The 13242-nt window shown below is 39.4% G+C and overlaps 1 protein-coding gene across 1 annotated transcript in view; it reads left to right on the forward strand.

Annotated features, from left to right (window-relative positions):
* The first annotated feature begins 1697 nt into the window (after nucleotides 1–1697).
* Nucleotides 1698–13242, forward strand: part of LOC102472575 (membrane-spanning 4-domains subfamily A member 7) — a 14873-nt gene continuing 3328 nt past the window's right edge. The window contains exons 1-2 of the mRNA XM_006170209.1: nucleotides 1698–1865; nucleotides 11358–11492. Coding sequence (XP_006170271.1) covers nucleotides 1698–1865; nucleotides 11358–11492 — 303 coding nt within the window. The remainder of the gene's footprint in view (nucleotides 1866–11357; nucleotides 11493–13242) is intronic.

The raw sequence follows: 13242 nt of genomic DNA on the forward strand, positions 1-13242 counted from the left end.
TCCCTACACTAAGTCTTCAGGAGCATCCACTGCTCAAGCAAGGCTTGACCATTTCATCTCCTGTATAACATCCTCCCACTTTACAAACTTAAAACAAAGACTAGACTCAGCTCTTGTTTTGAAGCCAAACAAAGCTGCAACAGATCTCCCAAGTGCCAGTTTTTATTTTTCAATGTTCCTAGTCTCTGGACATAAAATTTAGAAATTTGGGGGAGTTTTAGGTTGTCTGGAAAGTCATGACACATTTTTGGATAGAAAAACATAGAAACTTTCCTGCCAACCTAATACATAATAGCCTTTTCTTCTCTTTCCATGTGTAGAAACAGAAAATATTACACAGCACATACGCAGGTGAAAACCAAAATATCACTTTATTCCTGATAAGATGAAAGGAAAGTACTCCTTCAGCTCAAGGCCAAATGGAATTCAATCCATGTACCAAACGGGTCCCTGGCAGAGCGGGGTTGGGGTCACAAGAAGTCTTCCCAATCAGAGGAGGTATTTCCAAATTCCAGAAGAGGAGGGGCAGAGCAGACTGGATCTCAAAGGAACCCAGAGGATTGAACCACACAAACCCAATCCCTTGTTCTAAACTCTGCAATTCTGAGCATCATTTACCTCTCTCCTTGAAGAAGAGCAGGTGACGGAGTGGAAATAAGCAGGTGTGTTTCTCTATGGAAAGTTCTGCCACAGGGAACGTGAGACCAGAGACAAAGGCAGGTCTGTTCTAACTGTGGCTACCCCACAGGCATCAGGCAGGGGCAGGAGACAGGGCAGCTTAAGGGCTGTCTGAAACATTTTATTTATGAAGAGAGAAAAAGAATGGACTTAAACACAGAAAACAATTATGTTGTTTAAATCTCTAGGGAAAGTATCTAGATATCTGTTTTATTATTTTATGGACTTTTATTCTTGGTTTCAAAAGCTTCACAATTAAAAATTTAAAACTATTTTGAAATATTTATCATCTCATCTTAGTGTAAAGCTGATTCAGAAATGATAAAAGAAAGAAGACAACATGAATCTCAAAGCAGAGAGCCTTCCTATGGGCAAGTCCAGCCTTAGAGCTTCGGCTCTCTGATGTGGGGACTGACACAAGTGATTGTAGAACAATTTGTTTCTGTCCTGGAACTCAGGTCAGTGTGGGCTCAGAGAGGACACAGATGTCTAACCCTTCAGATCGGATGCACAAGCACTTCCCTCCAAAAGCGAGAGCCTCTCCATTCACTTCCTCAAAAATACACAAAAAATTGACCTTGAGCAACTTCCTTAACTTCTCGTCACCTTCTTCTCTGTCTTTTTAGTGGAGTTAGTTAAATACATAAGAGTACTCTGTTGTAATAGGTTGAGAAAATATGGACCAAACACTTGGAACATTGCCCAACACTGTGTAATTTCATGAGCACTTGTGGGTTTCCTTTTCGTCTTCTTTGTTCTCTTTCTCTTTGCCTTGTTTACCTAGATTAAACTGGTTTACCCTCCATAGTTTGACACTCTCACTTTCTCCGAGGAGCCCAGCCTCCTGCCCACACTCATAAACAGGCATACACAGAATCCTCAAGACAACCCAAGTTATTTTCTGGTTAACACTCTTGTTAGACCAAACAAACAAAAGTAATATATGGTGGAAAATGTTCATCTTAATTCTTTATAGTTTTGCTAATGCTAGATGTTCCACTTGCTTTCTAACCGCACGGATGTACACCACCACTGCCTTGTTATGTGCAGAGGGAACACTTCACAAATCTAAGGCTCCATTCATTATTCCAACAGCCATGGATTTGTATACTTTGTACAATAATTTACCAGCAGATGGCAGCCAAGCGTCTTGGAGAAGGGCAGCTACTTCTTATCCAGCCTTACAGGCAATGCAAAAGCTAGAGGCTAAAATGTCAGTCCAGATTTAAGAGGACATAGGCAGGAGATTCTTCCTGCTCAGTTTCACCTTGGACCTACAGAGATGACACGGAGTTATTCCAAGGGCAGGGCAGTGAGATGAGTCATGGAGTCATGGAGTCATTTCCCGGACAACAATTGTTAAGGTGAGAATTTAAACCAAAAAAAAAAAAAAAAATTTTTTTTTCTAAGAGTAGTATTTTATTATCACTATTGTATAGAATTGCTTACATATTGATGATAAAAACAGATGGCAGCCTTGTTACTGTTGTAAAATGTTTTGTTGACAATGCCTCCCCTTATTGCTTGTTCCTAGAAGACTACTCCTGCCAATCCTGTTCTTAGTTTGCATGGAGATGACAACTGCTCCCAATCTACAAAATGAAACGTGTTCCCTGGCAGAAATTACAAGGGAGAGAGCCAAAAATGGTTTTCTCAATGGACTTATAAAATAAAGATAGCTATGGAAATAAGAGAATTTTATTAGAGACAGAATGTTGGGTTAGCCCCAGAGCCCAAAGGTATGAGGAGCTGGATCCCACATAGCTAGTCACAGTTTGAGTCCCAGTTTCAGTGGCTTGAGAGACACACCAGCGCACGTGGGTGCATGACCAAAATCTTGACAGGATAGAGAAATGGAGAAGGGGTTGTGGTGTGTCCGCATCCCATTGAGGGGTGGTTTCTCTCTTTCTTTCTCTGCCTTTGTTTTTCTTTTTGATGAGCACACACACCCTGTGATAATAAAACAAAGAGAAAGAAACAGAATGTCATTTGAAAACTCTCCTGAGTGTTTTATGCAAAGAAAATTGTTGCAAGATCTGTGGTGTTTTCTCTCCCCTATTATAGAAGAAGATGGAGGAACTTTCCTCTTACCTTTAGCATAGAAAGACTCCAGTGGAACCACATCAGGAGGTTCATGTAGTTCCCCTATAGTTTAGGAAAAATAGTAGACTTGGGTCTAACACACTCTGGGAAACCAGAAGAGGCTAAATCCAGAAATTTCTGCTCTATGGCCAGTGTATTTATCTGTTCCTACATAAAAAATTACCATAAACAGCAATTTCAAACAACACCCTTACTCTCTCACAGTTTCTGTGGGTCACGACTCTGGGGATGACTTTACTGCATTCTTTGCTTCAGACTCTCATCAGGTTGCAATCAGGAGTTGGTAGGACAGAGGTCTCAGTTGAGGCTCAATTGAGGAGGATCCACTTGTAAGCTTACATTGTTGTTTGCAGAATTCAGTTCTCAGTGGTAGGATAACGGGATGAGACTCATTTCTTGCTGGGTGTTGGCTGAAGGTCTTTCTAGGCTGTTAGTAGATCATCCTCAATTTCTAAAGGTTTCCCATAGTTTCTTATCATATGGAGCTTCTCAACATGACTGATTGTTTCCTCAAAGCCAGCAAGAGGGAGAATGGTATACCAGAGTCTACTATCTTCTATAGCATAATCATGTAATAACATACATCCTGCCACTTTTTCCATGTGCTGCTAATTCAAAGCAAGTCCCTGGTCTTGCCTATGTTCACAGGGAAACAATCACACAAGGAAACAATCACAAAACCGGGAGGCAAGAACCATAAGAGCCTCCCTAGAGTCTGTCTGCCACAGGTAAGCAAAAAGAGTATATAATATTAGGATGGTCTGTATTTTACTCTGGGCCATGAAAAAGAGACTCTACCTGGGTGGTCTTGGTACTTGCTCTGAAAGGAGTACATGGTTATGTACCCCAAATTCTAGTGGGAACAAGTAGACTCTGAAGAGAATGAGGCCATAAAAGGAATCCTGAGTAACCAGCTACATACAATAGAATAGAAGGAAACCTTATCCAGGGAATCCCATTAATGGCACCATGAATATACTCAACATCTACCATCCTGGATAGTATTAGCATCAAGGTAGGAGAGTACCAATCAAGGAAGACATTTTGTGCTCTATACCTCTCCTGCCCTTGACTCTTTTTTTTTTTTTTTTTGGAGAGATTTTCACTGTAGGGCGCGTGCGCTCGCCAGACAGACAGAGAGAGACATAGAGACAGAAAGCGAGAAATCACCCCCCAGGGGGGAATGGTCACGCCGCAATCCCTTCTCCTCCATTCTCCTCTCGGGATCTTGGGCACGCACGCACACGCACCCGGCGTGAGTTTTAAGCCACCGGGTCCGGGACACGAACCGCGGTCGACTACGTGGGAGTCCAGCGACATAGCCATTACGCTAACTGCTGGCTCCCTCCTGCCCTTGACTCTTAATGATCAGATATCTCTCTTAGCAAAATGGGAGGAGAGTTGGAAAAAAAAGAAAACACTCTTCCCTACCTTCCCTGTTAGTTATTCTGTCTAAAGAAGACCCAAACTATTGGAAAGGAGAAGTTTTAGCTTTAAATGACAGTTGGGATTTGATTCTTGCAGAGGATATTATTACTAAGCTGACTAGAGAGCTTCCGTTTGCTGACAATATCTTACCTAAGATGTCAAATCAGAGGCAAAGAACTAGCCCCATTAAGAATGTTTGGAAAGGATGGTGGTGGAGAAAAAATAGGTTGTTGTCTTTGTATTCTATGAATTTCCTTTACTCAAGCAAGAGAGGGCCTTCAAAAAATTTACAGGAATGATATTATGGAAAACACTGTGCATGGATTTCAAAATTGTTTTCACCAGAATAAGTTCACATTTATATATATACATATATATATATCCGCCCCATGGGGTGTGTGCACTTGCTGGAGAGACAAAGAGAGACAGAAAGTGAGAAATCACCCTCATCCCCCAAGAGGGAATGGCCATACCACAATCCCTTCTTCTCCATTCTCCTTTTCGGATCTTGGGCACACACACACACACACACACACACAAGTGCCAGGCTGAGTTTTAAAATGCCAGATCTGGGACTCAAACCATAGTCAACTATGTGGGAGTCCAGCAATGTAACCATTATGACATCTGCTGGTCCCAATAAGCTCATATTTTTATTCAATTCTTCCATAAACTTTTTAAACCCTTTACATAAGTCATACACATTTTGAAAATTCAAATAGAAAAAGGATTATATTATCTTGGTGTTCTCTATATGGTGCATAGTCATGCTCTAGGAATTATGGTATTAAATTCCTTAATACCATTTGGTGAACCTTAAAGAAGAACTGGAAATTTTTTAGGGCTCTGTATTAGAAAAAAATAATCTACCCCCAAATTCTATAATTAAAAATGTAACTAGGGGTGGGGGCACCAGGTAGTGTGATGGTTAAGGCACTGGACTCCCACATAGCCAACTGCAGTTCAAGTCCCAGACCCAGTGATTTGAAACTCACACCAGACATGTGTGCATGCATGGCCAAAATCCCAAGTGGAGAATGGTGGAGAAAGGATTGTGACGTGGCCATTCCCCCAGGAGGTGATTTCTCACTTTCTGTCTATCTGCCTTTCCTAAACATGCCCTATAGCAAAAATCTCTCAAAAAAAACCAAAACAAAACCTCAGTTCTTTCTTTCAGGGTCTCACCAGGTAGCATTCAGCTGTTGATGAAACTATGGTAATATTATATACTTATGTTAGCAAACCCACATGTTATACTAAATGTATTTAAAAATAAAATTGATGTCATTATTGTACATTTGTGCAGCATTGCTAAAAAATCATCACAAGTAAACATAATTTAAATTTAAAAGTAATTACGTTTAAAATAAAAAATTGACATGTCATTCTATAACAATAAATGTTATTGCATATTTAATGACACAAATTGATGTGATTATAATTGGTTAAATAAACAAAGAATTTTGTCTAAATATTATCTCAAGATAAAGATTACATATCAATAAGGTAACTTCTAAAAATTTTAACCCACATCGAGAATCTCAAATCACGTGTATATTGTCAGAAGGTTTATGATTTTAATCCCATTCTCTGATAAGATTTGACACTCCAGAGCTAATCAAAGATCACTAGAGCTTATAAAATATAAATTTAATAATTTAATAAAGTGAGTTGATGTGCTTATGTATGTGTGTACGTGTTCAGGAAGGAAATATTCCAATGAAGAACTTCATTAAGTATTCACTGTAGAGCACAAGCTGTTTTTGTTTTTTTGTTTGTTTGTTTAACTGATGAGAAGGAAGTTCCATACTGGTTATGCAAATTGAAAGCTGAAAACTAGCACCCTTACTGGCACAAATGCATTGCCAGATCCTGGTAATATTTTGCAAGGCACCCCACATGAGATGGTTTCTGGGTTAAGTATGGAGCCTCCCTGAATATGCCAGGTACACACTCACCCATGGTTTGCTCATGATCTGAGGCTGGCTGAAGGCTGGTATGGATCATGGCATTAAGGCTATACTGTTGGGGATGCGGTTTCCCTCTGTGTGTCTGTCTGTCCATCTGTTATTATCTATTTATCTGTCTATCTATCTATCTATCTATCTCTCTATCATCTGTCTCTCTCAGTCATGGAAGAAGTAAATAAGCTATTAAAAATAAATAGTAAATAAAACAAGTCCTATTGTTTAAAGTTTATGATCATTTTGCAGCTTCAGCTGATTGAATCAGATGGTGTGAGACACAATACTCAGTTTATTTTTTTAGAAATATTTCCCTTTTATATTCAAAATGAATTGCTAGCCAAAATTATAAGAAAAACTAGATCAACAAATTTTGGTTTTAAATGTCATTGAAATTTAATGTAATATAGGTAAGGGTGTGTATATGTGCTTGTGAGAGAGAGAGAGAGAAAGAGAGGGAGAGAAAATGAAAAAGTTCTTCCAAATGTATTTTAGTACTATATTCAAAGTGGTCATAAAATGATCTCAAATCCATTCAATGCTACTCTCTGGTTTAAGAAAATACTTAGGAAGTAATTTGATCAAGTCTTAAATGTGTCATGTCATGTTTTTTCAAATGTTTTTATTGAAATCTTTAAATGAGCTCATAACCAGGTCATGTGAACTATGTGAAGAACCCAGTTTATCAAGATGAATGTGTGTGCCTCAAATGAAATTATCTTGCAGGGTTAATGTTGACAATAGATGATTTGCCTCTTTCTTAACTGATCTCCCTATTTTTCTTACAAAAGGATTATGACATTATTCAGGAGTGGGACTGTGCACAGCTAGCAGTTGGCATTTCCCGGTGCTTTTTATGAACAGAAATGGCAATGTGACATGGTTCTAGCCAAACCTGACCTTAGAATTTTTCTGGAAATTCCTTATTTAGATGGTATCTCTTCCCATTCCCTCCTCCTTTCCCTCCTGCTCCTCCTCTTTCTTCTTCTTCCCAAAGTAAAGGCAACAGTAGATCATCCAATTAGCTATGGTACAACTACTGTGAAGATGAAAGTCTACATTATGGATTACTGAGGAAAAGAACAGGAGTTCAAAACACTGATATCATGAATCCTATTCATACTCTGTAGATGGTCTCCCTAAATTTCTTGGATAAACCTACTTTCTTAACTGGTTAAGTTTGGTATTCAAGAGTGCTATCACTAATTAATAGAGGAATACAGGTATTTCTAGAAAGAATAAATATAGTTTGCACAAGTGAGCAAATAAATCTTAAGTTATTCTAATATGAAAAGTGAAGTTCAGGGATTAGCAGATGGCATAATGGTTATGTCACTGGACTCCCAACTGCAGTTCAAGTATTGGACCTGGTGGCTTAAAACTCATGCCAGACATATGTGCATGTGTACCCAAAATCCTTTGAGGAGAATGGAGGAGAAGGGATTGTGATGTGGTCATCCCTCTTGAGGGGGTGATTCCTCGCTTTCTGTTTCTTTCTCTCCAGTGGGTGTACATCCCCTATAGCAAAAACTCTAAAAAAAAAAAAAAAAAAAAAAAAAAGTGAAGTTTAAAAAGAATTTTTTTTTTCAGTAATAGTCATCCCAAGTAGCTTTTCTTACACTTCAGGATGCCCTGTTGGTTAATGTTAGAGTTGATATAACCTCAGAAAACCTCTGGTTTTACTCATCTCTAGCATTTAATGAGAGGAAAAATGTGGCTATGGACAGCCACAGTGACTTACCCAAAAGACTCCAGGCCTATAAGTCCAAGACCGGTGCTATTTCTCATATGTTATGTTGTCTCCAGGAGTGCTTAGTACCTGTTCTCCACCATCTATTGTTATACTCAGCATTACTATTAATACTCAGAGAAGCAAGATTAGTTAATAATGGCATATGTATTTGTCTTTCAAAACATGGGGTAGTGCCTGAAAGCAAGTGGTGGCATTATATCACTTGATTCTCAAGGTCTCATGAATGCTTAATGTACAGTCACTTCAAAAGGTCTCATGGCGATGCTAGATCTATGTACATCAGGAATGTAGTAATTATCTTAAAATACAGTTATTAGGAAGTCTTACCTATGTTAGGACCTCTGTTTTATTTTGTTTAGAGAGATTTTTGCTCTCAGGTGCATGCACTCACCAGAGAGATAGAGAGAGTCAAAAAGACAGAAAGTGAGAAATCACTCCCCAGATGGGATGGCCATGCTGCAATTTCTTCACCTCCATTCTCCACTTGGGATCTTGGGCACACACGCACACGCACCTGGCATGAGTTTTAAGCCACCGAGTCTGGGACTCAAACTATGGTCAACTACATGGGAGTCCAGCAATGTAACCACTATGCCGTCTGCTGGTCCTGGGTCTCTATTTGTTTTTGTTTTTGTTTTTGCTTTTTGTTTTATGTTTTTTTGAAAACTTTAAGTGTAGTTAGTAAGTATTAGACCAGCAGATGGTGTGAAGGTTAAAGTGGTTGCATCCCACATGGTTGACTGCATAGTTCGAGTTCCTGACCAGCAGCTTGAAGATCACTGAGAAGGTGGGGGTGGTTTCTCATTTTCCCTTGTCTCTCTGTTTCTCTCCAATAAATTGAAAAAAAAAATCAATGGAATCAGAGTGGGGAGAACAGGATTCAGTTTCTTGCTAGTACAACTACTAGCTGTGTAAATAATGATTAACTTAAACATTGGAAGCAGCATATTCTTTTTGACGCCTTTTGTTGGTGAAGAGATTATTTGCACAGATATTTGTGTCTTTATTTTTATGTTTTCTGTTGTGTTTGTTGTTCTGCTTGTCTCTATGTGTCTTCCTATGTCTATAGTGGTCACTTCAGCCCAGGCAGGTTCCGTACTCATCACCTGGATATTGGCTTTCTGTTTGTTCTCTGCACATATGATCATGCAATAATATGTGTGATCTTTGCCATGTGTGCATGCTTCCAGAACTTGCATTTCAAAATAGATAAATCTTCCTTCACATGGAGAATACACACATATCATTCTTTTGTTGCAAGAAGGATCTATCTTCTGTGAAGTATTTATAAGAGAAATTTTCCTATGCTATGGTGAGCTGAGCTATTAGTATAAAGAATTAAAAAGGTAAAACCTGTAAACTAATAACTTTTCTTCTTCTTAATGGTAAGAGTTACCCCTAGTAGAATAAACAGTGTTTAAAAAGGGAAAATGCGGGACCAGCAGTTAGCATAATGGCTATGTTGCTGGACTCCCACATAGTCGACCACGGTTTGAGTCCCAGACCCGGTGGCTTAAACTCACACCGGGTGCATGTGTGTGCGTGCCCAAGATCCTGAGAGGAGAATGGAGGAGAAGGGATTGCGGTATGGCCATCCCCTCTGGAGGGTGATTTCTCGCTTTCTCTCTGTCTCTCTCTGTCTGTCTGGTGAGTGCACGCGCCCTATAGCAAAAACCTCTCAAAAAACACAAAAATTAAAAAAAAAGGGAAAATGCAACTTTGCTTATCTGTAGAAGAAAATCAGCATGATTATAAAGTCTCTTGAATTCAAAAGCCTCTATTTGACTTCTAGAGACTTCTAACAGCATATAGAAATTTAGAACAATAGGTGCCCAAAAATCTTAAGAAAAAAAGAGAAAGGACACAAAAAAGAAACAATGGCATTTTACTTAATGAAGTGTATAGTACACTGATAAAGACAAGGAACAACAACAAAAAAAGCCTATTAGTACTGGACTTTTAAAAATGATTTCTTGTTTACTTTTAATCATTGTATATCTTTATAGTCCACAATATGGTTTTTCAACGTATGCATGCATTACATGCATATTTTCAACAGAGAAATTTGTGTTGTGTCTGTTAAGTGTTTCTTCCCTGGTCTCCCACTCACCCTTTGCCATCCACTCCCCTTCCACATAGTCTCTAGTATCTACATTTGTCCTCCCTACTACTGTGTCTTTGAATCTCAATTTCTGACATAGCATGTGGGCATTAGGTATATATTGAGTGGGGATATATAGTGTTTTGTCTGTCATAGTCTGAATTACTTCACTTAGCATTAAATCTTCTATATTTACCCACTTTGTATCAAATGACAAGATCTCATTGTTCCTTATGCCTGAGTAGTATTTCATAGTGTATATGTACTATATATTTTTTAATCCAGTTATCAGCTCTTGGGCACTTAGGGTTGATTTTATAGCTTAGCCATTGTGAATAATGCTGTAATAAACATACATGTTCATGTGTCTTTCTGATTGAGTGCCTTCCTAGCCTTTGGGAAAATATCAAGGAATGGGATTACTGGGTCATATGACTCAGAAGAGGTGTGGAAGAAGCCCAAGTAACCAAGGTTCTTTGACAATTTAGTCAAAGCAGGTCACAGCACAGAGGAACTCCAAACAGGATGTGAGACTTCCTTGCAACTAAAATGTGAACAAATCCTTCTTTTCTAGGGTCCTTAATACCAGGGCAAAACACAATAGGACTGATAATCTAGTAGTGATGAAAGGGGCATGTGAAATATAGGATTTTCTTAAATGAAGATGATGCTGGTCAGGGATAAACATGTTGACAAAATGACAGACTGTTGCTATGGTGCAAGTCTGGACCCTGGTGCCAAAAGACTTAGAGTATAGTCTTACTTCTACAGCCTTGACATGGGATTGGTGCTATGGCTAGTTCAACCTACATATTGATAATTCTTCAATTATTTATTTATTATTATTTTTTTGAAGAGGTTTTCGCTATAGGGTGCGTGCGCTTGCCAGATAGACAGAGAGAGACGTAGAGACAGAAAGCAAGAAATCACCCCCCGGGGGGATGGTCACGCCGCAATCCCTTCTCCTCCATTCTCCTCTCGGGATCTTGGGCATGTACGCTCACGTACCTGGTGTGAGTTTTTAAGCCACTGGGTCCGGGACGCGAACCGTGGTCGACTATGTGGGAGTCCAGTGACATAGCCATTACGCTAACTGCTGGTTCCCAATAATTGTTCAATTATTTGAACCTCCTCTCCCCAAGTATCTTGTTCATCTTTACTCACATATGCACTCTTCGAGTCGTATATCCCTTGTGACACTTTATTTTCCTTTTTAACTGACAAATTATAATTTATATTTTATATTCTTTGAAGTTCACAATATGCATTTAAAGAATCACTTTCTTTTATTTAAAGTTTGTTGTGGACTTCCTGCTCTTATTTCTTATAGACTATCCTGATCCTGGGTTGCCAGGCAGTTTCAAGTTTGGGGGCCATTGTAGCTTCTGCTCCTCACTCTTCCCACTTCAACCCAGTGGTTTCCACCATTATGATGTTTGGGTATCCATTTGTAGCATCTCTGTGTGTGAGTAGAGTGAGGCCACCGACTGGTGATAGATATGTCTTCTAAAGGTAATTGAGTGCTTTGCCATGGAGTAATATAGTCTTCAAAAGGCAGGGAGGCCAAGGCCAAGGCCTCAATTTTCCCTCTGTTGCCATCCCACATCATGTCCCTCCCATTCAGGAAGAGCATTAGAAAAGCTAAATCAGTCCTCCTGCCTGAGCATCTCAGGGAGGGACTGGTTGGGACAGAAGGCAAGTAAGATAGCACAATTGCAATGCCAGTACAGCATTTCTTACCTTGTACATTTCTTACCGTTTGCACCTGTATGTACAACACATCTCTGGAAAAGTGGGAGATTTTTCACATCCTTCTTTGGGACTTTGATGAGGCCATTGGATTCACTCTATTTTAAGAATAATCTTGTCAGGTAAGGAATGAGAAGGCCATTTTGAAACAATAAAATGAGCACAGTTGGTAGATGTTGCAGATTTGCAGAGATGTAGACCAGTGATGGTGAGATCCATGGGCAGCAAGGGCATTCTCGTTGTGTTCAAAAGTAATCCTGAGCACTCCTCGTGCCGCCTTCCATAGACTGGCTCATGAAGAAGGACCCAGTGAATCTTTATTTTTTCCAGCTAGTGATCAGGAAAGGCTTACACCTCCCACACAGGGTTATTTCTTTTCCATATTATATCCTGTATAAAGAAGAAAGGGGCACACATTCTGGGCAGATGAATTAGACTAAGAAACAATGCCTATGTGGATACAAACTGCATTAATGAAAAGAGGCCCTCATCCTGTTCCCAAAGCATAACTTGTCCCAAATTCTCTAACTGACGCTTGCAGGCCTCACATTTTCTTGGGAAAGCTAGCATTAGCTCACACTGGATCCTCTGTCTGTAGCTACCAGGTACTGAAGCCATAAGGTTAACAATGTTTCAGCTTCTTCAGATATCCTCCCTTCATCTATTGGATGCTCCATACTACTAAGACCAAATACTGACACCTGGGGCTTCAGGATAAAGCCTTCACTGCTGACCCCATCCTTCCATTCTCCTCAGTTCCCTGTGTGAGCCAGACCACCTACTCCAATGGTCCCAAAACCATGTGTTTCTGCATCTTACCCCATCAGAGCCTCTTTCTTAAGTGCTTCTATCAGCTGGTCTCATCTGTCCCTTCGAGTCATTTCCTGGTTTCAACCTCTTTCTCTCAATCTCATGAATTAATAACACTTCTTCCATCCCATACACATCTCTCTAGGCTTCCTCAGTTCCTATGGATTTCTACTAAAAGCAATCCAACTCCCTGTACATCTGTCTATCCTTAAAATTAATGTAAATAAACATCCTGAGGATAAAAATCAGGCCTCTCTAGCAATAGTATCTCTATACTAATCTCTAATGTTCTATCTCCCAAAGTTTTCTAAAATCACTTTTTGATTAAGTGATTGACAGTGATATGGTGGTTACAGCAACATTTCACAAGACTGTTGAGATAACCACTTCTCTTTTATGAGTAGTTTGCAATTACTGGATCCTTCTCTATTGCTAGAAAAAACTCAACTAATTCCTTTGTAAGTATGAGGACCATCAAATCTCAGCTGGTTGGAATTGAAGGAACTTCAGAGTTTATTCTTCCAATTAAAATATCTCTATTTTATAGTTTATGTATATGAAGCTCAGAATAGGTAAGGGAGCCCAAGACCTCTTGGCTGGCTTATTGGAAAAACCAGAAGAACCCCAATTTCTTGCTTTCTAGACCAGTACTCTTT

Source organism: Tupaia chinensis, unplaced genomic scaffold (genome assembly GCF_000334495.1).
Source record: "Tupaia chinensis unplaced genomic scaffold, TupChi_1.0 Scaffold148192_1, whole genome shotgun sequence".
Taxonomy (NCBI): domain Eukaryota; kingdom Metazoa; phylum Chordata; class Mammalia; order Scandentia; family Tupaiidae; genus Tupaia; species Tupaia belangeri.